General features: G+C 43.2%; 1 protein-coding gene across 1 annotated transcript; it reads right to left on the bottom strand.

The window, feature by feature from the left end:
* Positions 1–22,237: 22,237 nt before the first annotated feature.
* Positions 22,238–24,080, bottom strand: LOC311316581 (uncharacterized protein). The gene is made up of 8 exons (XM_084447465.1): positions 24,035–24,080; positions 23,856–23,945; positions 23,610–23,726; positions 23,436–23,507; positions 23,096–23,322; positions 22,846–23,003; positions 22,663–22,757; positions 22,238–22,560 (listed from the first exon to the last, which is right to left on the bottom strand). The coding sequence occupies exons 2-7, from the start codon at positions 23,902–23,904 to the stop codon at positions 22,739–22,741; spliced, it is 642 nt and encodes a 213-aa protein (XP_084303591.1). The 5' UTR covers positions 23,905–23,945; positions 24,035–24,080; the 3' UTR covers positions 22,238–22,560; positions 22,663–22,738.
* Between the last annotated feature and the right edge of the window lie 2,086 nt (positions 24,081–26,166).

Below are 26,166 nucleotides of genomic sequence, written 5' to 3'. Positions count from 1 at the left end.
CCCTCCATCACATAGAACCTGCTTCTGGTCTTCTTGTTTCCTGCCTTTATGTCACATGTGAACACACCAGCTATGGTCAGTGGGTTAGTGCAGCCATATGCTGTAGCTCCCATTTAGATCATTTTATGGACAAAAAAATGTTGTGATGTTTCGAGCGACAACACTCTTCCTCAGACAACTGACAACTCAGAAAACTTTCTTTTGTACATATGCTTTTTTAGTCCAGCGCCTGCCTTGTAAGTTGTTTTGGGATGTGCGTGACCCACTTCTGATTAGTGCAGCCATATGGGAATATCTTTATGCTGGCTGGGGTAAGCTGCGGGCAAGGTGTCATTGTGTTAAGAATAGATTTGCTGATAATGTTCACTGCAGCTCCTGAGTCTATCAGTGCTGATATTTTGACATCATTAAGCTTCATGTATGTCTGTGGCTGCATTTTGTCACTGTTGCTATTCACTACAAACACATTTGTCATCGCTACTAGATGAGTAATTGTCGTCGTTGTGTGTTGTGCTGGTCACTCAGGGGCGCAAATTGCACACAGTTGGCAAATTTGTGGGCGCGTTTGCCTGGGCATATCATTAGAGCAAAATATTTTGTGGATATCGTGCTAAACTGGAGCAGATTTCCGTTGCAATCGTTGTGTCCCTTTACTACTCCTTTAAATACAGGTCGTTTCCCTCCAAAAAACAAATAAAAGTGGTGATCATATGTAGCCTAGCCTGGCTCCAGCTCCTTAATCTGAATTTTCTTATTTTCAAAATATGATTTAGGCTCTTAAAGAGCATATTACAGGTTGCATTTCTTTTTTTCTTTTTTTTAAAGATATTTTTGGGGGCTTTTCAGCGTAGAGAGACAGGAAACATGGGAGAGAGAGAGGAGGACATGCGGCACAGGACGCAAAGGACTAGCCTTCATATGGTGCGTGCCTTACCCGGTGAGCTACCGCGGTACCCCTGCATTTCATTTTTTATCTTATCATTAGGCCAATTTAAAAAAAAAAAGAGAAAAAAAAATCACATTTTACAGACACCAAGGGCAGAAATATGGAGAAAAAAGGTGGATTTCTACAGTAAACTGCGCACCAAAAACTGTCATTTTTCTCATATTCCCGCGATGACATAGCATAGGGGACTCCCCGACCCTGCAGGCTGTCGCAGCAATGAACGTCTATGTGTAGCATTGTTATTTATATAAATTTTAGAATTAGACAAAATCTTCATTATTTTATTCACCGTATTGTTTTATTATTTTTATTTCATGTGTAGCCTACCGCTCATTATCAGGAAACTGAGTCATTTTGGCTGTCCCCTTTGTGACCTCATGTCCTGTATGACACCCCTGCGGAGTAAAAATATTGCTTTTCCATAAAAAATGATATTTTATCTGAAATTATTACATTATGAAATTTTGACAGCCTGACAATGACACTCTGTTGATATCATACCAGCCAATAGTATTACAGCGTTGGTACTGTACTGCGTGCTGGGTTGCCAGGTAGCCTATTATTCTACCTTCACCACTGTGAGATTAGCAGTACCCAGCTAATGTTATACTTCCATGAATTAGCAGCATTAAACGGCAGCTTTTCCGTCCACTTCCGCTCACTCTTTTCAGCTAAACGTTTGGTTAAATGGCCTAGTTTCGTCGTCCTGCTTCTCCGCCTGAGCCCCGGTGAACCACGCGATACGAATCTCAAAAGCTCAGTGACCGAAGAAGGGGCAAAAGTCAGCCTTAGCTCATTGGACGGAGTTTATGGAGTTTCATGGGATAAAGTCGCATGGTGACATGGCTACTTTTCTACTAGACCGGTAAGCTAGCTAACTAGCTATCGTTAACTTTCTTGGAATCTGCATAGCCAGACCTAACGTTATCTCCACACTACAGCATCTAACGTAACTTATTACATGGCACTCTGAAATACTTGATTGTGATTACTGATTAGTGTAACTGTATGTTCCTCTCGGAGTGAAGATCTTATCACAGTATGACTGAAACAGTGCATTCTCTGGCATTTTGGCAACCAATACGTTGTGTTGTTGCAGTTCTTATCTTTAGACACTAGATGGGGAAAATAATCCACATATTACATATTATACCTTTAATTTATCCAGTCCTAATATGTTTCATATTGTGTATTGAATTTTTTGTTTTTGTAACTATTAATTTCTGAATTGTGGTCACTTTCCTTAGCTAGGAGCTGGTAAGAGCTACGTTTCCTGATGTACGACTATGTGCCTTGTTTGTCTGTTGCCAGGAACGTTAAATACATGGCCGAAAGACCAAAAAGGGAAAAGTTTGTATCTTCATTGAGAAGAAAAACACAACACAGACGTACACCGGTCACATATGGACACAGCGAACTACTGAATCCAGAATAAGCTATCTGCAATAGCACATACTGCAACAAACTTACATAAACTAGAAAAGGCAAATTCATCCTTCATCCATCATTTTAAATTGACAAACATATGGTCATGGCATGGCACAATTCAATCGGGATCAATAAATATTTTTTCTCACGCTGTTCAGTACTATTCTGATTTTTTCTGATTTAAGGACCCATGGCGGTTTTCTCTTCCTGCTTCCGCTTAGGCACTCAATGTAGACCCTATGGTATACAGGCACAGTTAAATATTGCTGCTAACAACATTATGCTCAATACAGATAAACTCCAATAATCAATTTACAAATTACAAATGTACAAGTTACACATTTACAAATTACACAATAATTACACAATAGGCCTAAGTACTGTACAATTTCTATACAGCATAGTTATAGTAGTCCACTACAAAGACAATGTCATTGCCTTACATCATAAGGATGTAGATTCTCAATATGTGGGCAATTTATCGAAATAAAGCCCTGACTTCCACATTTGGGGAGATTGCTGGCCAGGGTGTTTTACACTTTCCATTTTACCCTCTGCTGATTGTACATTGAATGCCAAATTTCACTTCAAATTAGCATAAAATAGACATCCATCCTATTTTATGCTAATTCGCAGCATCTAGACTTCGCTTGTCTCGAGCGAATACCTCCCCACCGGAACTTGCATCATCCACTTTCCAGTTTTGCACCCCCATTGGTTTTGAATGGGTTTAAGATTATCATCGCGGGTTGATTGTGCTAGCGTACATGCAATTTAAGGCTCTCGTCCAGAGCGATATCTCCAACCAGGCCGATCAGTGTCCCTTGAATGCGATTTCAAGTGCTGTGATTGGTTAGGGGACGAACCGATCACTGAAGACTCCCTCTTTGGCAACACCACATGTCAGAAAATCTCAGGATGCAGTAGAAGCCTGTTCAGACTAGTTCAGACTGAAAAATGAAGTGAAAAAAAATCCAATTCAGTCGGTGTCGGGCTAGGCCATATGCTCATTTCTGCATTGATTACCTGCAACATGGTGGCTGATTACTTTGGCAAATAAGTTCTGTATAGAGAGAGCTATTGTCATATCTGCAATGCAGTCATCACAGCCACGCCTCAAGATGTAGTGTGTCTCTGTTACTCCACTTGTTGCCGGCATTAATTCTTGAAATTCACATTGATTTGATTTGAGAGTAGTTGTAGTGGCTTGAAGTATAAGGCCTTCCTTCTGTATGTCTCAACAACATCAAATCCATCTTGTCTAAAATAATCCATTAAAATGATACCGTTTCAGAATAGCTCACATTTGATGCCTACATCTCAGGCTGTGTTTTTGAATGGTTGAGTGCACACTGACCAAAACAGAATTTGTGCATTCAAAAGCAAAGCAAAGCTAAGCAAAGCAAAGTCAGAATTTACTACTCACAGTACAACATGGAAATTAACGTTCCAGTTTGGAGTGTTGAAACACTATTGATATGCGGGAGGTGGGAGGGGGGGTCCTGAATGTTCACTTCAATCAAGAGTTAGTCTGGGTCCAGCTCTTTGAATTTGCCCCCTCAATCAAGTTGACTGAATCTTTCAACAGAATGTAACGAGTTGACAATTCTGTCTGATATCAGGCTAATCAAGAAACCCACTCAATTCATTTTCTGGGAGATGGACTTCTCATTCTGAAGCACTGTGAATTCAGCAGAAAAATCCATGCTCCACAACATATGTCCAGCATCTGAAATACTGACTTTATTTAAATAACCTACTGTAAATGTCATCCTATTTTCTAAATGTGTCATGTTTTGAAGAGAATCAAAATCATCCACTGTGGCTATAACAACAACATATTTAAAATTGCCAATGTATTGTTTCTTCTTTGTTACTGATAGACTTCAATCATCCAATCCACCAAACAAGAGTAAATAGCAACAGCAGAATAAGCTGTTTGGTGGGCACCCCACATTACTCAGATTACTCAACTCTGCTGCTCATCCCACAAATGCATGTTCCTTACAAATGGGGCACCATTTAAAAGGGAAATAAAGAGGCTTTCCAACGATTTAAAAGTAATTGCCAAGAAGCATTGTTACAAAAGAGTAAAAATCTACCAAACACAACTTTTCGAACTTTATGTTTTATTTGTTACAATGGACGGATCTGAGTGCACCAAATAAGCTCATGTAGAAAAAAGCCAATATGGGTGATTTGAGGCGACAGCCGAGTCTGCTAGTTTACCAGACAGATGGAAATGTTGTTTTCAATTTACGTGCAGGCCCTGACACGGCAACACCCTTGGAGTACTGAGTCACGAGAACAGTTTCATTGCAGCTGTTTATCCAGGCTTCTGTCATACTGGTAGGCTGTGGGTTATATGTAGGGGAAAGTCCTGACACTTACAGAATCCCATCTGACAAATTGAGGCTACTGTGAAATAAAACCAGGCCAGGTCAAGCCTGGCTTATGTGCATGGCTGGCTTGTTTCTGTTCAGGACTGGTAGGATGGAAGCTAGTCATGCCACTGAAATAGCTGTGAATTTAAATGACATGAAATAATGTCTGATAAATTAAGATAGGTCTTGTCACCTGGACACATCAGTTCCAATGCTTCCAATGCTAATCCAGCACAATAAGAGCAGGATAACCAGTTAGCTCATGAGCTCACAACAACTAGCAGCAGCTTCCATAACATTAATGGTAGCGGTCAGTGGCTAAAGCAGTTACACTGATGATTCCTGTAACGATAGCTATTTTGCTGCAATTGGTTCAACTTCAGTTTCTGGACAAAGGTAAGGGATAAACCCAGATAACACAAGGCTAGCGGACCTACAGCGGGTCCCAGATGGACAAGTTGGCAGACCTACAGCGGGTCCCAGATGGACAAGTTGGCGGACCTCCGGCAGAATATAACACAAGGCTAGTCCCCGAACGGGAATCAAACCTGACCTCCAGCATAGGAGTCCAGTGCTTAGCCCATTATACCATCGAGGGGTCTGAGGGTTTGGGAAGGCCTTCCGTCCATCTGAAATAACTAAACATTTACCTGGTAAATACATGCAAAGTATAGACTAATATATAATGGGTAATTACTGAGACAGAGGGGCCTGAGGGTTTGGGACAGCCTGGGCTTTTTGTTCACGTTCATTCTCTCCCATCCTTCTGAAACAGGGGAATAGAGAGGAGGAAAAGAGATAACATGGTTAGAAGTTCCCAAAGAGGAATCAAACCCTGGCCTACAGAGTGGGAGCCCAGCACTTAGTCCATTATACCACCAAAGGATCTGAGGGGTTGGGAAGGCCTGGGTGTTTTGTTCACATACAATCACTCCCATACTTCTGAAACAGGGGAACAGAGATGTCGTGGTAAGAAGACCCCTTCTGTCAATCTGAAAAAACTAAACATTGACCTGGTAAATGTACATGCAAAGTATAGCCTAATACAGTATATAATGGGTAATTACTGAGACACCTATCCTGTAGGTATAATTTCAAAACAGGAGTATTTCAAATGTTCAATTACTGCACATAAATTCAATAACTGACATAGCACCACCAGATAACCACATTTTTACATAGCTTCTATAACATCCAGTGACAAAAAATCTCCCACAACGGGGTTTGATCCCCTGACCTTTGTCGCCATGCACAAAAAGGGGAAAGGAGAGTGAAAGGAGGGAGGGAGAGGGATAGAAAGGCCGAAAGTAAACGTAGGAATAAACCCACAGGCTTGCAGAGGGTTGGGGTATGGTTTCCCAAAATCGTCCCCACCGAGGCCTTGAACCCCGATCTCCAAGGTGGGCGTCTGATGCTTTCACCACTACTCTACTTGTGCAGTGGAGAACGGCTGGTTGATTTTGGTGTCCTGCTTTATTTTGGTGTGCTGGGAGGGAGGGAGTGCCAACCCGACAAACGCTATATATGGTGTGCTGGCTTACAGCCATGCACAAAAAACGCTGTGAAGGGTTCAGAGCAGTGACATGCTGCAGTGAACCAGGTTCCTGGAGTCTGCGTTTTTGTGCCCCCATCCACTTAAGAATCCATGTGGGGTGTCCCTGTCAGTTCCTTTCCTGTCTTCCCTCCCTGTAGGACCAGGACTAGGATAATGAGATAGAGACTCTCCCAGTGCTCCAGAGATTTTCATGAAATGGACCACAGATCCCTGCCAGGGAAATTTAAGCTAAAACCTTTTTCTGATACATGTGATTGGGGAAATCAAGAACCAATTGATGACCGCTAGCCTACAGTTTATGGAATGAGTATAATTAAGACAAATATCAAAATATTCTACACATTTACAATGCCTTATTTGGGGCTTTTGATCTTCATTTTGAGATATTGACAATTATTGCCCATTCTTCTGTCTATTGCCTGACTTCAACCTCAGTTAAAAATCCCCAAAACACAGGATATTCATGAACGCCAGAACTCTTAAAGGACAGGTTCGGAATTTAGCATTATAAGCCATGTTAAAAGGTTATTTACGATCATATACAATGGCCGATATCAAGTTTTGTAAAACGGTGCACTCTCAAGATACTGTATAGCCCGTTGCGCTAACACGCTCAATGGATGCATAGGTGCATAGACAAAATCCCTCAAAAACGCCATTAACTCTCGTTTTCAAAGACAGGAAACTCACCAAGTGGGCACTGGTGTCCATTGATGATCTGACAAAAAAATCACTACAAAGTATGCTTCTGATCGGGTTTTATTTATCATTTAGCATAGAACTATTTTCACTCATAGTACATACGTTTGTAAACTTCGGCTTGAACTTTGGGAGGTCTTGACTGAGTTTGGAGGCTATTGTAGAAGAAGAGCTGCTTCCGGGTCACAGGTCTACACAAGTCGAGAAGCCTAGGATTGCTTTGCAGCTGGTATTTCATTGATAGTGTTAAGTAGAAGTGTTTGTTGATCAAAACAAATATGGGATGCGGATGAATCTAAATATATCTGGCTTTGTTGTCAATACAAATCAATGGATATAATATGATCAATAAAAGTAAAAAAAAGCTGCAATGTGCATCTGTTGGCTGAAATACAGCAGTTACTGTATGTGTGCTGGTAAGTGATCAGAAACATCTCTCTCCACACAGCCTACTAAGTCTTCAGCTGGCAAAGTGCTTGGAAATGCACATACTGTATCATGTGTACAATGGCAAAATGCTTAACTGCACTCCCAACGTACAGTAACAGACATTTCACAGGTTAAGGGGAAAACATTCACTATGCCTGTAATGCATTGTGTAGGATCTCTTTGAGCAGAACATTAATCAGCATTCTAGCACAAGGCTGGTTAGTGGGATACCTAAGGCCTTTGCAGTGATCACAGCTGAGCACAAATCAAGTATTCTATGAGCAATTTGGGACACCTGTAGAGCGGCAATTCCTCACCAGATTGAAGAGAAACATGGTCTGGGTTCCGAATCGTATACTTCTACTTTTTACTGCCAGCATGTAGTACAGCTGCCCCAAGAAAATATGTACTTTGCACACAGTATTCATCCAATTGGGACATACTACCTTGTCTTAACATTACTGCTTAATACCTTACTCTTAATATTTTTCAATTGTTATTAATGTTTTGTTAATGTCTCTTTTGTAAAGCACTTTGAACTGCATTTTATGCCATGAAAGGTGCTCTATAAATAACGTTTATTATTATTATTATTATTATTATTATTATTACGCCTTGAAATTTGACCATATCCGCCACCGTCCATGAAGTGACAATCGTCCACTGCTGGGATTCATCAAAACGCCTCTGGTGCGGCTTGCACATGTGACATAATTTCCGCTGTGCACAAGATTGTGGGTCAGAATAGCCAGAAAAGAGTGCTGGCTTGCATACTGCAAAATATGTCCAGATGTAGTAGGACCAAGGGGCCAGGCTGCGATTTACTTCCTGAAACATTCTGATCAGCGCCATCTTGCCGAATTGACACATTTTGACATGCGCAGTTGTGCTTTTCTCAGACAATATGTTACAGATATGGGTCTGTGTTAGGATTCATCAAGGGCGAATGGAAAATAGCACCACAAACTCCGCTATTAGCCGCACTCTGCACTCTGTTCCGGCCGCTCCTCTGCTATGGCTACGGTTTCTGGAGCTCTGTAGTCTCACTGTATGATCGTGAACTTGTGAACAAAACAAATACCACATACGAGCAAATATAACCTGCTCCGCTAAAATGAAACTGTTAAAACTAAGATGCCTGGATAAAGAAATAATTTTTTGAAACGATATATTTGAGAGAATCGTGATTTGATGGCAGGTACTTAAAGGACAATGCTCGTTTTTGACAACCTGGACCTTATTTACGACATATTATAAGAAGTTTGACTCACCGAGATCACTTTTGTGTAGTTCGGAGGCCTGTAGAAGAAATTTAAAATCCAGCGCGAGCCAGTATATCCATGTAATGGCGGTGATCGGGGCAACGAGAATGCAGTTTCTCAAAATCTATTTTCGGCCGCTAAACGGTTGTTTTCATCAATCAGATTGGATGAATCGACAGTTGAGATTCCTCAAAGCGAGGCATTGTTGTGGTTTTCAAATACGGGGTCTTTAGCCTCTGTAATATGATCTTTACACGCCTTTCCCCACTTGCTCCAGCACGCATGCGCACAGGCCAGTGCGCAGACTGGCTATTCTCCGGCTACACTCGCGGCTCAAAGCGATATGGACGTCCGTCATATTCTAATTCATTTTCTAGATCCTCTAAATCTGACAATTATTCAGCCATATTGCACACAATATTCTAGGCACCAACAATCCGATCGTAGCGCAGAGAATGTGAGCCGCGAGTGTAGCCGGAGAATAGCCAGTCTGCGCGCTGGCCTGTGCGCATGCGTGCTGGAGCTAAGAGGGTGAGTCCAGGGGATTAATGTCCGCTGTGATAACTGGATTGGACCTGCCGCCTCAGGCACAAATCCACAGGGCTACTGGTGCATGACGCCCTCACAGACAAGTCTTTAAATAAATAAATAAAATAATACACGCAATGAAGAAAAAATGTTCAACATAATTTCAGAATGCTGATGGAGTTGGTCATCCACCTGGATGATAGGGAAGGTTTCCTGCTCTGCTAACAGTATGGGAAGTATGGAGGGGGCACAGAGAGGACACTGTTCTACTGTATGTACACTTTTTATTCTAGGGCTGCGTTCCGAATCACATACTTCTACTTTTTACTACCAGTATGTACCACAGCTGCCCCTAGAAAGTATGTACTTTGCACGCAGTATGCATACAATTGGGATATACCACTTTGTCATGACATTGCGCCTTGACATTTGCCCACATTCATCACAGTCCATAAAGCGACATTTGTCAACTGCACTGAATCCTGTTGGATTGAAAGTAAGAGAAAAGCATGCTTGGAGTGTGCTTTGGACTGGAGGGTGGACTGCGCCAAATGTTGTTCAGCATTAAAATAATCATTCCAATGTTCACAGCTGACAATATAAAGCTTTAGAACACTCAAGTGTAAATGGAATAAAATGCACACACTTGGCCTTTACCAGGCAGAGGCAATAATTCCACTATTATGGGGCTCTATAAAGGCAAAGAATGGTTTATCATTGAAGCAATTAGTGCTAGCAATTTATTTTAATTATCTACATATTCATATAGAGTATAATTGCTCTTTTCACACATATCAGACCTTCAGGTCTAAGGGACTGAATATGCCTACTAATTGTGAATGTCACTCCACAAATTGATGGGAGTGTCACTGTAATAAATTTACCACAGCAAAGAATACCCCGGAAGAAATGTACTGCTGTATTGTATGAGCTCATTTTCCTGCAGGTTAATTGAAGGCATGAAAAGGATGGGAAAATTCAGAAATTTGGGTTGGCTTTGTTATATTATGCTGTTACGTGACCTATAGGCTACAGTATCATTTGATAATGTACTGTGTGTACATTAATTGACACAAACTTGACGATCACCATTGAGCAATGCATTCAGTTGATGTTTAGTCCTCTGTTATGACCAGGGAGGGCTGTTGAAATATAATTTAGGCTATTTCAAGATCACATTATTTGAAATTATTGCCATCTGCTCCCCCCCCCTCTCGCACAACCTCTGTGAAATGAATGGTGATGAGTACAGAGAAGACTGGGTTGCTTTGCAACAGCCTGCATTTCAGCAGCCGGACAGGGCACAGCCATCCGCTGTGGAGGCGGAGGGGCTGGATGCACGTGCAGGTCTAATGCAGTTTTTTTTAACACAGTGTAGAATGTTGAGTAGTTTTTCCCCCTCTACATTTGTGAAATTTCATTATTCTGAATCAGGAGGGACATTCGTTTTTGATTTGCGTTGAACTTTTTTTTTTATCTGCTTGCCATTCCTCATGGTGTATTTTGTATGCTATAACTTACTGTGGCTGCAATACCTGTCATGAGCATTTATCATTGTCCTTGATTCAACCATTTGTAATAAATGTTTTGCAGTAAACAAGAGCTACGTTCTTGTCTTTGTTTACAGTCACGCTACACAGATTTGGTTCCACACACATTTATTGTAACTGTACAAAAGTATAAACAACAAGGGCTATAAAAGGTGCAAATTACACGGTCAACAGGTACGTGTTTCAAGTTCAACAGGCAATAGTAATGTGCAAATTACATGGTCAACAGGTAGGCCTTTGGCCCTGGTCACAGTAAAAGCATGTATAATGTGCATAGTAAATCAGTGTGCTGGTCAACAATGTAGCGGAGGAGCCATGCGCAGGCACTCACCACTCCAGATAAGGCCAGATAAGGCCTTTCACACTCACACTCTCGTCCTCCGAGGGAGGTTGTTAAGAGGGTCAGATCATACTGTTCCCTTTTGTTGGGAAGGGGCCTGTGTAAACAGGAGAGAACCAGGGCCGTTCACACCGACGTCCTGGAACCACATCAAAGGACTTGGCTGGAACAGGCCCAACTTTACGATCCTCTCACTCTCTCTCTCTCTCATCAACTTCAGTACACAATATTGTCCGGAGAACATTCCAGAGCATGCACTCATAAGAAAACTGCCATTCCAGCCATGAAACTGAGTCATTTTCCCAGTGCCAGCGTTTATTCGTCAATAGGGGACATATCTGTGAACATAGGCGATTTTACCCTCTGAGAGTAGGGGGGGCAACATTTTGACGTGAGAAAAAAAACAAAACAGTTCTGCCTTCTCGTCCCATCTATTTACAAAGAATACCAGTTATGAACAGTATGCTAATAAGAAATCCGTATGACAATTCAATATGTACAACGCATCAAACTTCATCTATACACCACGAGCATGTCAATAGGACTTTATGACCGAGCACTAGGCCATACCCAACATCACAACATCAAACTGCAACTGCCTGCTGGTGCTAGCTTCCTCGCCGATGGTGATGTTGCTAGTGCTAGTGCTAGCTCCGATAGCCTCTGGAGCACTTCTGCATTCGATTGCACCTGCTGGGCTGTCATTTCGAGTGGTAGCTTCTTCATTAGCATTGCCAGATTTTATTTTATTTTATGAAGAAGTGGTAAATTGTTTTTATAGCTCTTTTTGCCATTATGAGCAGGTTGGCTAGTTGTAGCTTGTTGAGCACTGAGCAGTACAGTCAGATCTCATTTTTTTCGACGGACGAGTTGTGCCATTAGTGGATTATGAATATATATATATTTTTAAAGGTAGCCTAGTTTAAGTAATAAATACACTTTTAAAATTAATGATGATCTAACACAAACTGGTACAAACCACAATTATGTATTTAATAATTGTGTTAATTAGTAAAAATATTATTATTATTATTTTTTTTTTTTTAAGAATCTGAGCAGAGTTGGGCTGTCCAATCAGGGGGGGCACTTGCCCCCCTATAAAATCGCCAATGTCTGTGAATAAACGGAGTGTGGGGAGCGAACAGTATTACAAATTGTGAATCCAACATGTGGGTGTGATTAAAGAAACAACTGTTTGGACTCTATGTGCAAGGTCCAAGGTACTGAATGTGATAATGTCATTTGTATTAATGTCCTTCCAATGTGTTGGTAATGAGATCGGATTAAAACATATCCTGAAAATTGTTATCAGTCGCTCAGATCCCCCAAAGGAGGGGTCACAGAATCTACTGGCCACAACAGGCCAATCACTGGACTGGGGTCACAAGCACCCACCCCCCAGCAAGCCGCAGGTATGTAATCTGTGAGCTTCCATCTTTCTTTCTCTTGTTTCACCTGTGTCTGGTGAGTCTGAGTGTCAAGTCAAAGTCTGAGTGTCAAGCCTGAACTCTGGGTCGCTGCGACTCACAACGCCAACAACAGCAAAACTGCGACGCAACAAGCCGGCGGACGACGCCCATCAACCAAACCAATAATGCTGGTCACGTGGGTCTTCGAGACAACACCGAGAGCTGTCCAGTCGAAGCGAGCCGCGCGCCACACAAACCGTAAGGTCCATGCTAACGCTGCTCGGTTGATGTGTTGTGGTTGCTATGTGTTGTTGAGTTTAGATCTCAGGAACAGGCTGCACTCACCTATCATCTATTCCCTTCCTGCTTTGTTTCCATCCTGCCACATTTGTGTTCCCATATATTGTTAAATTGTGTGTTTTCATATTATCCTGATAATTGATTAATATACTTCAATAAATATTCCATGCTTTGATCACGTCGTTGTAGCGTTATCAACAGATCTCTAGGTCACTTAAGGGGAGACACTATTGTACAGTCAAAATGGTGTTTTTTCTTCCCAACTTAAATTTTCAGATTTTTTTTATATTCTTCTACTATAACATGTATACTATCACTACATTAACAGAGAAATGGTGAGATTTGATTAAAAACTGCTATTTTTCAAATTGTTGTACTTGTGAAACAAGCATATGAATTGATAATGCATATCTTTATCGGCCATTTTCTTAAAATTACATTTTTTCAGTACCTGACGTCATTCGGTACTTGTCAGGATATTGGCGTGGTGCCGGAGGTGATCCAACTCCAGTCTCCTCATTTCAACTTCCATCCACATCATCTCCATGAACTCGCTGTGCTGCTCTCGTACTCGCTGCGCACTGGTGTCCCTCAGTGTGTCAAGGAACTCTGCAGCGTCAGGCTTCCTCTTTCCTAAGAAAAAAAAACCCAAACACACAACAATAAATACACAAGCACAGCCACATAAGGGTCATGGTGGGGTTATACGAGTTGTTAGCTAAATAATAACAGCATGCCATAGCATAGACCTGGTCCAGGGCGATATCCTACAGATAACGCCCTGTTACTCTCAATGCAATTTACCTATGAATGCGTTTCCTCGGCCCGCTCGTCCGAGTCTACAGACAAAACAGTTTCGTTACTCACCAAAGTAAACACATCGTTGGAAAGATGAAAGTCTTTTCTCCGAGGTCGCTACAGTTTGTAGTCCCCCACCTTTCAAATAAAAGGCAAATTTGTACACTTAAATGGCTAATATCTGCAGCGCATCGACTGTATTCTTCTACCGGCGATTCGGCACTCTCCGCTTTGTTTAGCCTACTCACTGCTGCCGCCCATGTTGGGGATGATGCATTACATTATATTACATTATTTACATGTTTTATTTACATGTTTTAAAGTTTAAAATTTGCCATAGTTAATAACTTAGCGTAAATGTTCTCCCGCTAATCAGATAACTCAACGCGAGACTCTCAACACCATTTAAGATGTAATGCATCATCCCCAACATGGGCGGCAGCAGTGAGTAGGCTAAACAAAGCAGAGAGCACCGAATCGTCAATCTTTTATTTGAAAGGTGGGGGACTATAAACTGTAGCGACCTCGGAGAAAAGGCTTTCATCTTCCCAACGATGTGCTTACTTTGGTGAGTAACGAAACGGTTTTGTCTGTAGACTCGGACGACCGGGCCGAGGAAGCGCATTCATAGGTAAAATTGCCCTGGACCAGGTCTAGCCATAGCATAAAGTTTTAGTGGTTACCTTCAGTAGATTCGCTGTCTGCCACAATCGATTCCAACAGCGCAACAGCAGAATCCCTGGTTGTTGCTGTGCCAGAGAACGACAGCCTGTGGCCAAGCACCACGTCAAGTTTGTCGAACCACTTGTTGGTTCGACAAGACGGTCGGAGCCGCTCTTGTTGTTTTGGTCCTTTATCCTCCGATAGTCTTGTTTCAATTTCTTGATCTTGACCTGAACCTGTTTTGTAGTGTGGTAAACGGTCATCTCGTGCTTACCTCAAGGCTATTTACGCATGCACCTTTTCATTCCGGACCGCTGAGAGCTATTTATGCCGGATATCGTCTTTGGCATAAATGCTCAACGCCTGCACCTCCTCGCCGGTCCATCTGTCGTTGGATCTCTGCTGATCTGTTGTGTTCCCATGTCTTTTCCCCAAAAAAGTAAGCTACAGTACAAAGCTAGTGCAGTCGCAGGAATAGGCTGTGCTTGCAGATTTAAAAATGGCGGGTTTAAATTGGTCTTCTGCTGAGTTGTCACGATGGCTGACCAATCAGAAATATTCTGCCTGTAACACCGCCCCAAAAGTGTCTTTTCACAAGATTAGTACTACCCCCGGAGCTTCTCACTGCTACTGCTTCTCACCTCAACTTCCATACAACACCTCCACAGCTACTGCTTGGCCCCGGAGTGGGCTATAGACACACGTTCTCCAATGAGGGGTGCATGGGGATGGCCTGGCAATCACTGACCTGCCCCCCACCACCTCTGACCCGAGTCTCACCACCACGCCACTATCCACGCCACGGTCCGTACATCTCAGTCCCTGAGTTGGCTAAAGACAGTTTTCACGGTTGGGTGCATGTGGGTGGCCCAGAGAGCAGTACACTGTCCTCGAGGGGACAGGGGAAACCTCCCCTGTGGGCTCGAGGGGGCACAGTCTCGTCACCACGCCAATATCCACGCCAAAGATCCCACGACTAAGCCCCTGAGTGAGCTAGAGACACACAATCTTCACTGGTGGGTGCAGTGATTGCCCGGAGGTCAGTGACGTGTACCCGACCAACTCAGACACAAGGGGGCGGAGTCTCGCCACCACGCCACAGACCCTATAACTAAGCCCCTGAATGAGCTAGAGACACACAGTCTTCACTGGGGGGTGCATAGAGATTGCCCAGAGGTCAATGCAGTGTCGCCGACCAACTCAGGTCCGAGTGGGCGGAGTCTTGCCACCACGTCACTATCCACACCATAGACCACAGAACTCAGCCCAAGTAGGCTAGAGACACACGGTCTTCTCCGGTGGGTAGCCTGGAGAGGGATACACTGTCCCCAACTGGCTATAACCCAAGGGGGTGGAGCCTCGCCACCACGCCACTACTCACGCCACGGAATCCACAACTTAGTCCTTGAGTGGGCTAGAGGCACACGGTCTTCAATGGTGGGTGCATGGAGATTGCCGGGAGGTCACTGCACTGCTCCCGACCTGCTCTGACCTTAGGGGGCGGAGTCTCGCCACCACGCCACTATCCAAGCTACGGACCCCACAACTCAACCCTTGAGTGAGCTAGAGACACACAGTCATCACCGGTGGGTGCATGGAGATTGGTCAGAGGTCACTGTACTGTCCCCAACCAGCTCTCCGCCTCTGGTTATCTGGGTTTATCCCTTACCTTTGTCCAGAAACAGAAGTTGAACCAATTACAGCAAAATAGCTAACATTCATGGAATCATTAGTGTAACTGCTTTAGCCACTGACCGCTACCATTAATGTTATGGAAGCTGCTGCTAGTTGTTGTGAGCTCATGAGCTAACTGGCTATCCCGCTCTTATTGTGCTGGATTAGCATTGGAAGCATTGGAACTGATGTGTCCAGGCGACAATACCTATCATAATTTATCAGACATTATTTCATGTCATTTCAATTCACAGCTATTTCAGTGGCATGACTAGCTTCCGTCCTACCAGTCCTGAACAGAAACAAGCCAGCCATGCACATAAGCCAAGTGGACCTGGCCTGGTTTATATGAAAGCTAGAGGGCTGCAACTGAAGCTACCTTGGAGAAGAGGCTTTCATCTTTCGAAAACTGTCTTCACTTCTGTGAGTAGCCTAACGAAATAATGTTATTTGTAGATCAAACAACTAAACAAACAAAACAACAAACAACAAACAAAGCACAACAAACAAACAAAACTAAAACTAAAAACTAAAACAAAAAACTTTTACTGTCATACAGTGGTGCACAGCACACAGTGATGGGGCTTCAACTCCGAAACACACACACACACACACACACACACACACACACACACACACACACACACACGGAGTGACAGGAGTGTTCTTTTTGGGAGGAAACCCTTGCGAACATGGGGTGAACATGCAAACTCCACACAGAAAGGCCCAGGACATACTTGCTGTGAAACGGCAGTACTAGGTACTACGCCACCATACAGATACGGTACTGCAGACCAAGTGACAAAGGTCAATGGCGTAATGAATAGTTCCTGGCAGGGCAGTATGCCAAGGTATAGCCCCGAATAGTATACCACCCTGGGCCAGGGCTAATGCAGTGCTGCTGTCAACCTAAGATCCATGACACCAAGGGGTGGATTACAATGCTACCAGCTGGCTTACAATGCTACAGATAGCCTGCCATGAGCATTCTAGCTTATAGTAGGAATAAAGGTAGGTGAAAATAATGTTACCTAACGAACAGAATTAGTTTGATATAAATTACAGCATGTCCCCTAAGATGTCGACGGAGGTGATGAATGCGAGCGCGCTGTTGCCTGAAATTGATTGTCTTCCCCTAGATCTATCGGTGAGTAAAATCAACCAAATGTCAAGAGGTGGACATCATTGGATTCCTGGTGGACATCATTGGATTCCTCTTGGCCTAGCTACAGTATCTGCTTTTGAGCAGTTTGGAGTCGATTATTGTCATTATAAGCACAGAGAATAACTGCCCATTGACCGCCATTCAGAGGTATGATACATTTACCCATTCATTGTCTATGGAGGCCGTTTCGATACCGCTATCTCGGCTTCTGGGGGGATATAATAGAAGGGGGGCACAACTGTGTCATGGCAAGTGTATTTTGAACAGGCATAAATCTTATAGCTAGATCTTATCTACAGTCAGATAAATAGTTGGTTGTTTAACTATTGAAACGGAGTAGTGTTTTTTTTTGTTTTGGGTGCATTAATTTCGGTATGAAAGAAAAATTGTTGGATTTGGTTTCTGGTGTATGCCGGAGATGATGATTTGAATGGTGGATTTTAACAGATTCAGATGATTTTTCTGACCCTAGTGTTGTGAGTAATGCTTTCTTTAGCCTACATGTGCAGCCTCGCGAAGTTGTTAAATAGATAGATAGATAGATAGATAGATAGATAGATAGATAGATAGATAGATAGATAGATAGATAGATAGATAGATGGATAGATAGATAGATAGATAGATAGATAGATAGATAGATGAACATGCAGAACAAACCACAATGGTTCCGCATGCACTGTGCACTAGTATAATTGCATTTTTCTGACTAGTAGTAAATCATGTGTGTCCATGTTTGTGATTGCAAGTTCCTATTGGGAAAAGATCAGGATGAAATATTGGCGTTGTTGCTTAGGGATGTGGAGATGCTTGTTTCAGCATGTTCTGCATGTCACACTCCCAACCACAGAGCCCCCAATCAATGATGCTTTGACAAATCTCCCATGGAGTAGGAGTCCTATTTCAAAGTGGCTGAAGGGCATTGTCCAGCCCCGGCCTGTGACAGTGACCCAGCTCCTGCCATCCATAAGCTGTACTCACAGCTCCCACTGCACGCTAAAACAAATGAGATTTTCAGGACTCCGACTGCAAACTGGGACCTCATATATCTCTCTTCTACACTTCATTGCTAATACAATGGATTTCCACATACACATATTGAGACTGAGCTGATATGAAAGGAGAAAGTCTCCTTGGAAGTGCATGTCAGTATGAATAAGATATCAGACCTTACACAAATCTTCCACTATGGTAGTTTACACATACAGTAGTGCTTGGCCTTGATTCAAACAAATTCAGCAATTATCACGTTGCTTTGATCAATTAACATGTGACAGATACTGTACATCAGTGCAATTTAAATTCTTGTGTTGTCCTGCACTCTCATGTATTATTATTATTATTATTTGTAATTACGTGTAAATCAGCAGAGGTAAAAGCAAAACACCGAGGGAAATTGCCAGCTAAAATGGGAATTTTGGACTACCACCAACTGTACATGTTTATAATAGCCTACAAATTCCTTTGAAATGGTCGCAGTACAAATTTAGGTTAACTATACTGTATATGGACAGAGGAGAATAGAGTTCAAGCAAGGATTGCAGCTAACTGTTGCTCAATACACGTGTACTAGGGGTGTAACAATATATCGTGCCACAATATATCGCGATACAGAAACGTCACATTACGTATCGTCAAGGTGAAAACAATATCGTTGAATGAAAACAATATGTTTATTGTATATCAGTGAACGCTGGCTACACAACGCTGGTAACAAACACGTCTTTTGTCTAGGCCTATCCATGATATTACAACACAACAGTTAAGCTCTAAATTCACAAAGTGTAGTGGAGTAGAAATGTGGAGAAATGCACTATTGGTGTGAACAGCAGCGCTACTGCAACGCTTCACACCTGCCCTTAGTGTATCATATCGTATTGTTATCGTCAACCCAATATCGTGTATCGTATCGTGAGATTAGTGTACCATTACACCCCTAACGTGTACACAGTCTGCTTTCACAGGAATTAGAATGTGACCTAGGTATAGGTCTCTGGATGGAATGATTGATCTGATGAAATTACAGAATTACATCACTGCCGGTCTGATCAAGACATGGTTGTGATATTTTCCAGTCACAGAAGCACAAACCGGGAGTAACTGTTTGAAAATGGATGACAAGATGGGAGGCTCTGTATCTTCCACATCTTACAGAAGCCACTGTGTTTGAAGGGAGTTATGTATTTGTGAGCCAGTGGATAAAGGGGGTCCTGTTTTCCTGACTGCAGTTCATTTGGATCAATTGGATAGGTCACACACTAAAGACAAAACAAATCAATCACAAAGCAGGCTCTGTATGGAACCCACAAGGCAGGAGGAAGAGAGGAAGACCTACCACCTGGAGAATAACCACAGAACAGGAGATGAAGGGGGAAGGGCTGTCATGGCAACAACTGGATTGGAGGGCACAACACCAGAGAGGATGGAGGGGTTTCATTGATGGCCCATGTTCCTCAGGGAATTTAAAGGTATGTTCATTTGAATTGTAATGGGAAATTATGTGTTATTAGACATCATTTGAATTAATTTGACATAATAGACCTTCAGCAGATCTCTTTAACAGTGTCTGCTGCTTAGGCCACAGAACTGGCCTCTCATACCTTGGCTAGAGAAAAGAATGCTATGCACTTTGTAATCTTATGTTTTTGTAGAAGTAACTTTCTCTGCTCGCGCCCCAGCCTTGCCAGTCTCGCTGTCGTCAAAACAGGATTCCAGCTGGACTGGGGGATGGGAGGCGAGGGCTAGGAATCGGCCCAGACACCAAGGTGGTTTTTGACTGTACTGTATAAATGTTGACTGTAACCGCAGATGTGGGCCGCCATTTTCTCACATTGCAGACTGCTGTGTGCATGAAGCAACGGAGATTTTGACAGTCCCCTTCTCCAGACGGGTTATTTGGGGTGTTTGTATGTATTGTATGTGGCTACTGTGCTGCTTGCCTGCTTGCATGTAATAAACTTTGTTAAACTTAGTATGTTGGCATTCTGCAGTTAGAATGTTGGCATATCAAAAGTCTGGGTGTTACGTTTGATAGTGCTTTTAAATTTGACTAACAAATAGCCTCTGTAGTGAAAGGCTCCTTTTTCCAGCTAAGGCTCCTGTCCAAATTAAAGCCCTACCTCTCTCCAAATGACTTGGAGAGGGTTATCCATGCTTTTATTTCATCCAGGTTGGACTATTGCAATGGTCTGTATGTGGGTCTAGACCAGCTCTCCCTGCGACGCCTGCAGCTAGTGCAGAACGCTGCTGCCCGCCTCCTGACTGGTACAAAGAAGCGAAACCACATCACACCGTTACTGGCTTCCCTGCACTGGCTCCCTGTTCACTTCAGGATTGACTTTAAAATACTGCTCCTTGCTTTTAAGGCACTAAATGGACTGGCCCCTCAGTACCTAGCTGGATTTCTCCATGTTCGCACCCCAGCTAGAGTACTGAGGACATCAAATGAGCTCCAACTGGATGTCCCAAGGTCTAGGCTAAGGACTAAAGGCGACCGAGCTTTTGCAGTGGCTGCCCCGAAGTGTGGAACAGTCTGCCGCTACAAATTCGGTCTGCCCAGACCCTAGACATTTTTAAATCACAGCTTAAGACTCACCTGTTTTCACTGGCTTTCTGAGGCTAGTTAAGCCATACATCCCTGGCCCTGGTATGATTGTATAGTTTTAAATGGTGCATTTTCATATTCAGTATTGTTTGTAGGTATTGTCTGTTTTTATTTTATTTGTATATACTGTAAAGCACTTTGGTGCAACTTCGGTCGATTTTAAATGTGCTATTTAAATAAAGTTGACCTTGACCTTCACTCTCTCCTGAACAATACTTTGTGACAGAAATTACCACAACAGGATACAGCATCTTGTTAACAAATACATCATAATGTATGGTCAAAAACAGCAACATTTAATTTATGTTACAAGCAAAAACACAATGCCATGGTACAGTACATCTAACCCAACACAACTCAAAAGCCTTTACTTAATGACGAAATTCTGAAGTAAATCTATCTCACTGCTCCTGTCTGTCATCACGATTATGGGTTAATGTACAGTCATCGAGGCGTATCAATACTGCCTGTGCACTGCGCAGAGTGTCTGCCTGCAGGCCTACCTTCTCAAGACAGTGTGTTGCTACACCACTCTCAGAACACACCACCGCCACGCTCAGGACAGTGTAAGAGCGAACTGCTCCGATAGATGGCGGTAGGTTGCGACTTGGAACCAAGCCGCCGTTGAAAGAAGAAGAAGAAGAAGTAGTAAGAAGAAGACAACGACGACGATTTATATGTAATACCATAGAATCCAGGCTAAGAAAATGTAATTTTTCCTAATACAATCACTGTTTATCTGATTTGTTTGTCATAAATCCGATATTATTTTGTTATACATGTATAGAAAGATAAGATAATATTGTTTGCGAAAACAGCAAATCAATTTGACTCCTCCCCTACTAACACACGCAGGTTGCGCGAACGTTCGACATACGGCCGCTTTAGGTGACGATTCGTGTGCGCCGCGTGCGGAAATTACGCGGCCATTTACGGAAACGCGAGATCTGCCGTTTAGTAGACGCTACGTAAGAACGACACGTCATTCCGAAGTTGCGGCCGCGTGCAAAGAACGCACGTGATCACGTGGGCAGGAACCTCCGTCATAAACTCACCTGGCTGACACTAGATTAACAGGTATTTATATGACTTGGTCTGCACGTCTTTTTCGCACGGTGCAAATACGGTGCGGCCGCGTGCAAAAAACGTGGGCAGGAACCTCCGTCATAAACTCACCTGGCTGACACTAGATTTACAGGTATTTATATGACTTGGTCTGCACGTCTTTTTCGCGGTGCAAATATGGTCACTTACTTACTAAACCCTGACCACTGGCTATATTTAGCATTTGCAGTACCACTGGCTATATTTAGCATTTACCAGTACAAAAACGAATTAATGCTATATGGGGATATAGCAGCAAGCATTATGATACAAACCAATATAAGACTGAACAGTTTAGAACATTTTATTACACAAAGTACATTACAAATTAAAAGTATACATATTTACAAGGATGAGGTTTACGGTCTGTCACATTACGCATAGCCAGAAAAGCAAAAAAAAGCATGTACAAGCTCTGGCTAGCAACCCATTATCTGACAATTGCAAAAGTTCTAAAAACAAAAATGAAACAGTGCGCATTCTGTGGCAGGCAGACCGGGAACAGACCGTTGTATCCCACAAAAAAAAGGTTAAAATGTACAAAAACGGCATCCATCCTGGCAGGCTGGAAAGGCAGGTTTAGGGAGACGGGCTGGGGGTCACCCACATCTGAATCGAGGGTCTGGGCAGAAGAGGTCATCCTCCTCTGAATACTCCACTGTGGTCAGGGCTGGAGCTGCGGTCAGGGGCTGGGCTGGGGAGGTCAGCTGGGCTGGAGCAGATGCCTAAGGACATAATGAAATGGCTGTAAAAGCAAATCGCATACGTTCATTGGAAGCGTGCCATGTCACTGGATACGAGAAAATTAACTGCCTGACATCACATACCTTTTTGCATCGAGCAGGGGCATGTTTCAGCATCTCCTGCAGCTGGGCAGACACCTCCGTCACAGTGGTGCTTGGCTTACAGGCCATAACTGCACCTTTTAACCAAAAAGGGAATGGTGTCAATGCACATGGCATGAAGCAAAGACAATGTATTATTTTGCGAAAATATGAACAATCCCTTACGTAATATGACATTGTAGAGGGTCATATTCTTCAGAGGCTTCTTCCCCCTCTTCCCATGGACGCTGTAGACACACCACACTCTGTATGGCAATGGCTGACAGCACCCGCCGGACCACATCTGGCAGATCTTTGCCGCCAATGGAACTCAGATATCGTGTCTGCAAAACATAAAGACAATCATTTACTTTTACATTTCCTTAACACTTCTCTGCAAAAATAAGGAACAAAGTTCTGCCTTGAAGTTACTCACCATCTTCCTTTGATGATCCTTGTCCTTCAGCTGCTCCTCCAAGACCAGCAGCTCCTCCTCCGTTTTAGCAGGGTGCAGGTCATCCAGTACTGCTCCCCGATAGCTGTCTGCAGACTCGCCGGACAGTCTCTGCTCCAGTCTCTGCTCCAGCCTCATCATTGTCTGTGCCATCTCCCTCAGACTCTGCATGACGCTGGAGAACTGCTGACACATCATCCTCTGGAAGTCTGGATATTAAACACAGATGTGGCTATAAGTAATTGTACGGTCCCATAATGGATATTCAGCTCAAAGTATATCCCTACATGCAGCATGAAGTAGTTCACAAAATTCAGCATACCAGCATCTGCAGAGCTTGATGGCAACCCTGCTGGAGCTGTTGGTCTCACAGGCGATGGCATCAGAGAACTACCTGAAAACCAGAGGATAAAGGGATGAGCAGGAAACTATGGTGCTGGCGGCGTAGTGATTCTGGCATAAGGGGAAGAATCAACTCGACATGTCAGACCCTGACCTGGTCTGGCCGGGGTGCTAATCGCTGATGCATGCTGCTCGTGCCTGGACGTCTGAAGGGCTGAAGGGCCTGGGCTCACAGCGCCTTGGCTCAAAGGACCCGGGCGATGAACATCTACTGCCGAGTAGTGAGATGTGAGATGAGCGAATTAGTGAACTGAGTACATGAGTCTTCAGACAGTCCTGAGTTAACTGTAAGTGTGCAAATATGCATAGACATTTCACCAACACAAACATGCATGGATACCTGCATTGATAACTGGCAGAGCAGGCCTTCCGGCTCTGGCACCTGGCATAGCTGGTCTGGTCTGAGTTCTGCCGACCGGCTGCCTGGGCACTGGAACATATAGTAGAGGTAAATTAGCTCAGATTAGTCAACTCAAGTAGTACTCTTTTGGGACTGTTGAATGCACTTTATTATATTACCTTCGTCACTGGAGTCATAGCGTGTGTTGCGCTGTCTCTTCCTTGTGTCTTGGGAGTTAATCCATTGATGACTGCTGCTCAAACACCTTCGCCAAGGCACTGGCTACTTCATAATGCTCTGTGTGTTCCTCAGCAGAGACAGAGGTTGTCATGGCTCCTCTTGATGTGCTTGTGGAGGTAGATCTGGGAGGTATAGGAGAATGGGCACTCAGAGCAGGAGAACACCCAAGTCTTGCACAGCAATGAGAGAGACCATTAAAAAGGATTATCTCACCTGTAGTACAAGTTCAAATATAGAGTGATTATACGTCATTGTAAATGAGAGCTTACTCTCAATTGATTCACGAGGTTAAATAAAGATTGAATGAATATGTAGCTAGTGGGGGGTTACAACCACACAACTGTGGAGAGAGAATGAGACACTTGGTTCCCTCCTCTACTGGTGTTCATGGCCATGGCCACACACCTGGAATACTCCAACCCTGATTTAAAGGCATAAAGGTGGGGAACACATCCTGGCGTCAGTGATGCGTCTTATGAATCTCACATGTCTACCGCTAACTCAATATCAATATTCCCATTTGTTTATCCCGTCTTTGGAAACGTATGTGCATTTGTACTTACGTGTGCCTGCCTATATTGATGATCAGGTGTTTCTCCACCTAAGGGCTGGCCAGACAGAACCATCAGAGACCATTGGGCTGAGCTGAGGAGAGAGCGACATGTTAGAGTGTATGTGTGCATATGTATATGGTGCTCTTCTGTTAATACTCATGAGGGCATTCAACTGAACAAGACTCACAGAGCCTGTGGTGCTGTCCCAGGACTGCCCCTGGCCACGCCTGTCCCCGTCTTAGCGCCTCTTCCTGCCCCGCTCACCTGCTTCTTGCTCAGTTCAAACAAGAACTGGGAGGTTGGCAACTGAGAGCATGGGAGGGGAGAGAGGGAGAGAGAGAGAGAAAGTGGGTGGGTGACCCTCTCGTTGGCTGACATGCACACTCCACAGGACCACGTGCCAAAAGCCAAGATGGCTGCTATATATATAAATCCTGCTAGCTAGCCTAGCTCCGTTGTTGGGGCTTCTAGTGTTCTGTTTACGTTAAAATCGGAAAAATGAATGCCTAAAAACAAACACATACTAACGGTGTCGTGGGTTAATGCGAAATCAATGAGTAAGCTAATTATTCCATTTTATTCCAAGCGATGAAACAGTACGAACGTGCAGGAGCTCGCGCGAGCCTGTTATTAGGAAACAATGGCCCACAACAACACTTCATAAAAGTTATAGTGTACACAACTGAAATATTCTCACGTTGCCAAGCCAACATTATAATTTAAGCTACAATTACACAAAAGCGAACGTTTTAACAATAATTGCGAGAGTAATTTTACGTAGGCTACTTAGCTAGCCATGTACAGAAAAAGGCTAATCACGTTAGCTGGCTAGCTAGTTAGCCAACATTGGAAAGAGCATCTGCATATAGATAATCATTACAATAGGGTAGCTTGCACATAACGTTGGTGTTTTACTGGGACGATACCAAAATACATAGTATGTATGTATACATTGAAATTGAGATACTTACATGATCTGTGTTGTCGACACAAAGACTGCACAGTCTGGTCTTTCTCAATAATTTCTGTATCAAACGGAGCGGAAGTTTCCAAGTTTGTCTTCTTCGCTGGGTTTAGTGGCGGATGTGCATACCGCCACCTACTGGCACAGAGTGTGTAACTTGTTTGTCTAGTTATTAAATTGTGTCACCTAAAGTAGCCCAATGCTTTGCATTCTACGTTCACTGCTCAGCGTTCATTGCTCACATTTAGGTTGCAAAATTAGGAGTTTATTCATAGGCATATTTTTTATCATTCTTTTTATTAGGCCTAGACTGCAAATCTTTAGTGTTAATATTAACTGTAAATGAGAAATTACACACAAAACAGACATGCAGGATTTCTCCTCATTATTACAATTCTGTAACTGTATGACTTCAAAATTTATTTTAAAACCTAAGTAATTTACAAATGTTCTGACCCACTGTGACACATTTCCAATAAAGTCAGATTGGGACTGTGATCTAACCACATTGTCACGTTATTTAATTACATCGTAGTTACGGATTTAAGCAGCA

The sequence above is a fragment of the Borostomias antarcticus genome, assembly GCF_949987555.1.
Source record: "Borostomias antarcticus genome assembly, chromosome: 1".
In the NCBI taxonomy this organism is placed as follows: domain Eukaryota; kingdom Metazoa; phylum Chordata; class Actinopteri; order Stomiiformes; family Stomiidae; genus Borostomias; species Borostomias antarcticus.
Note: the sequence above shows the minus strand (reverse complement) of the source record. Positions and strands in the feature narration are given on the sequence as shown.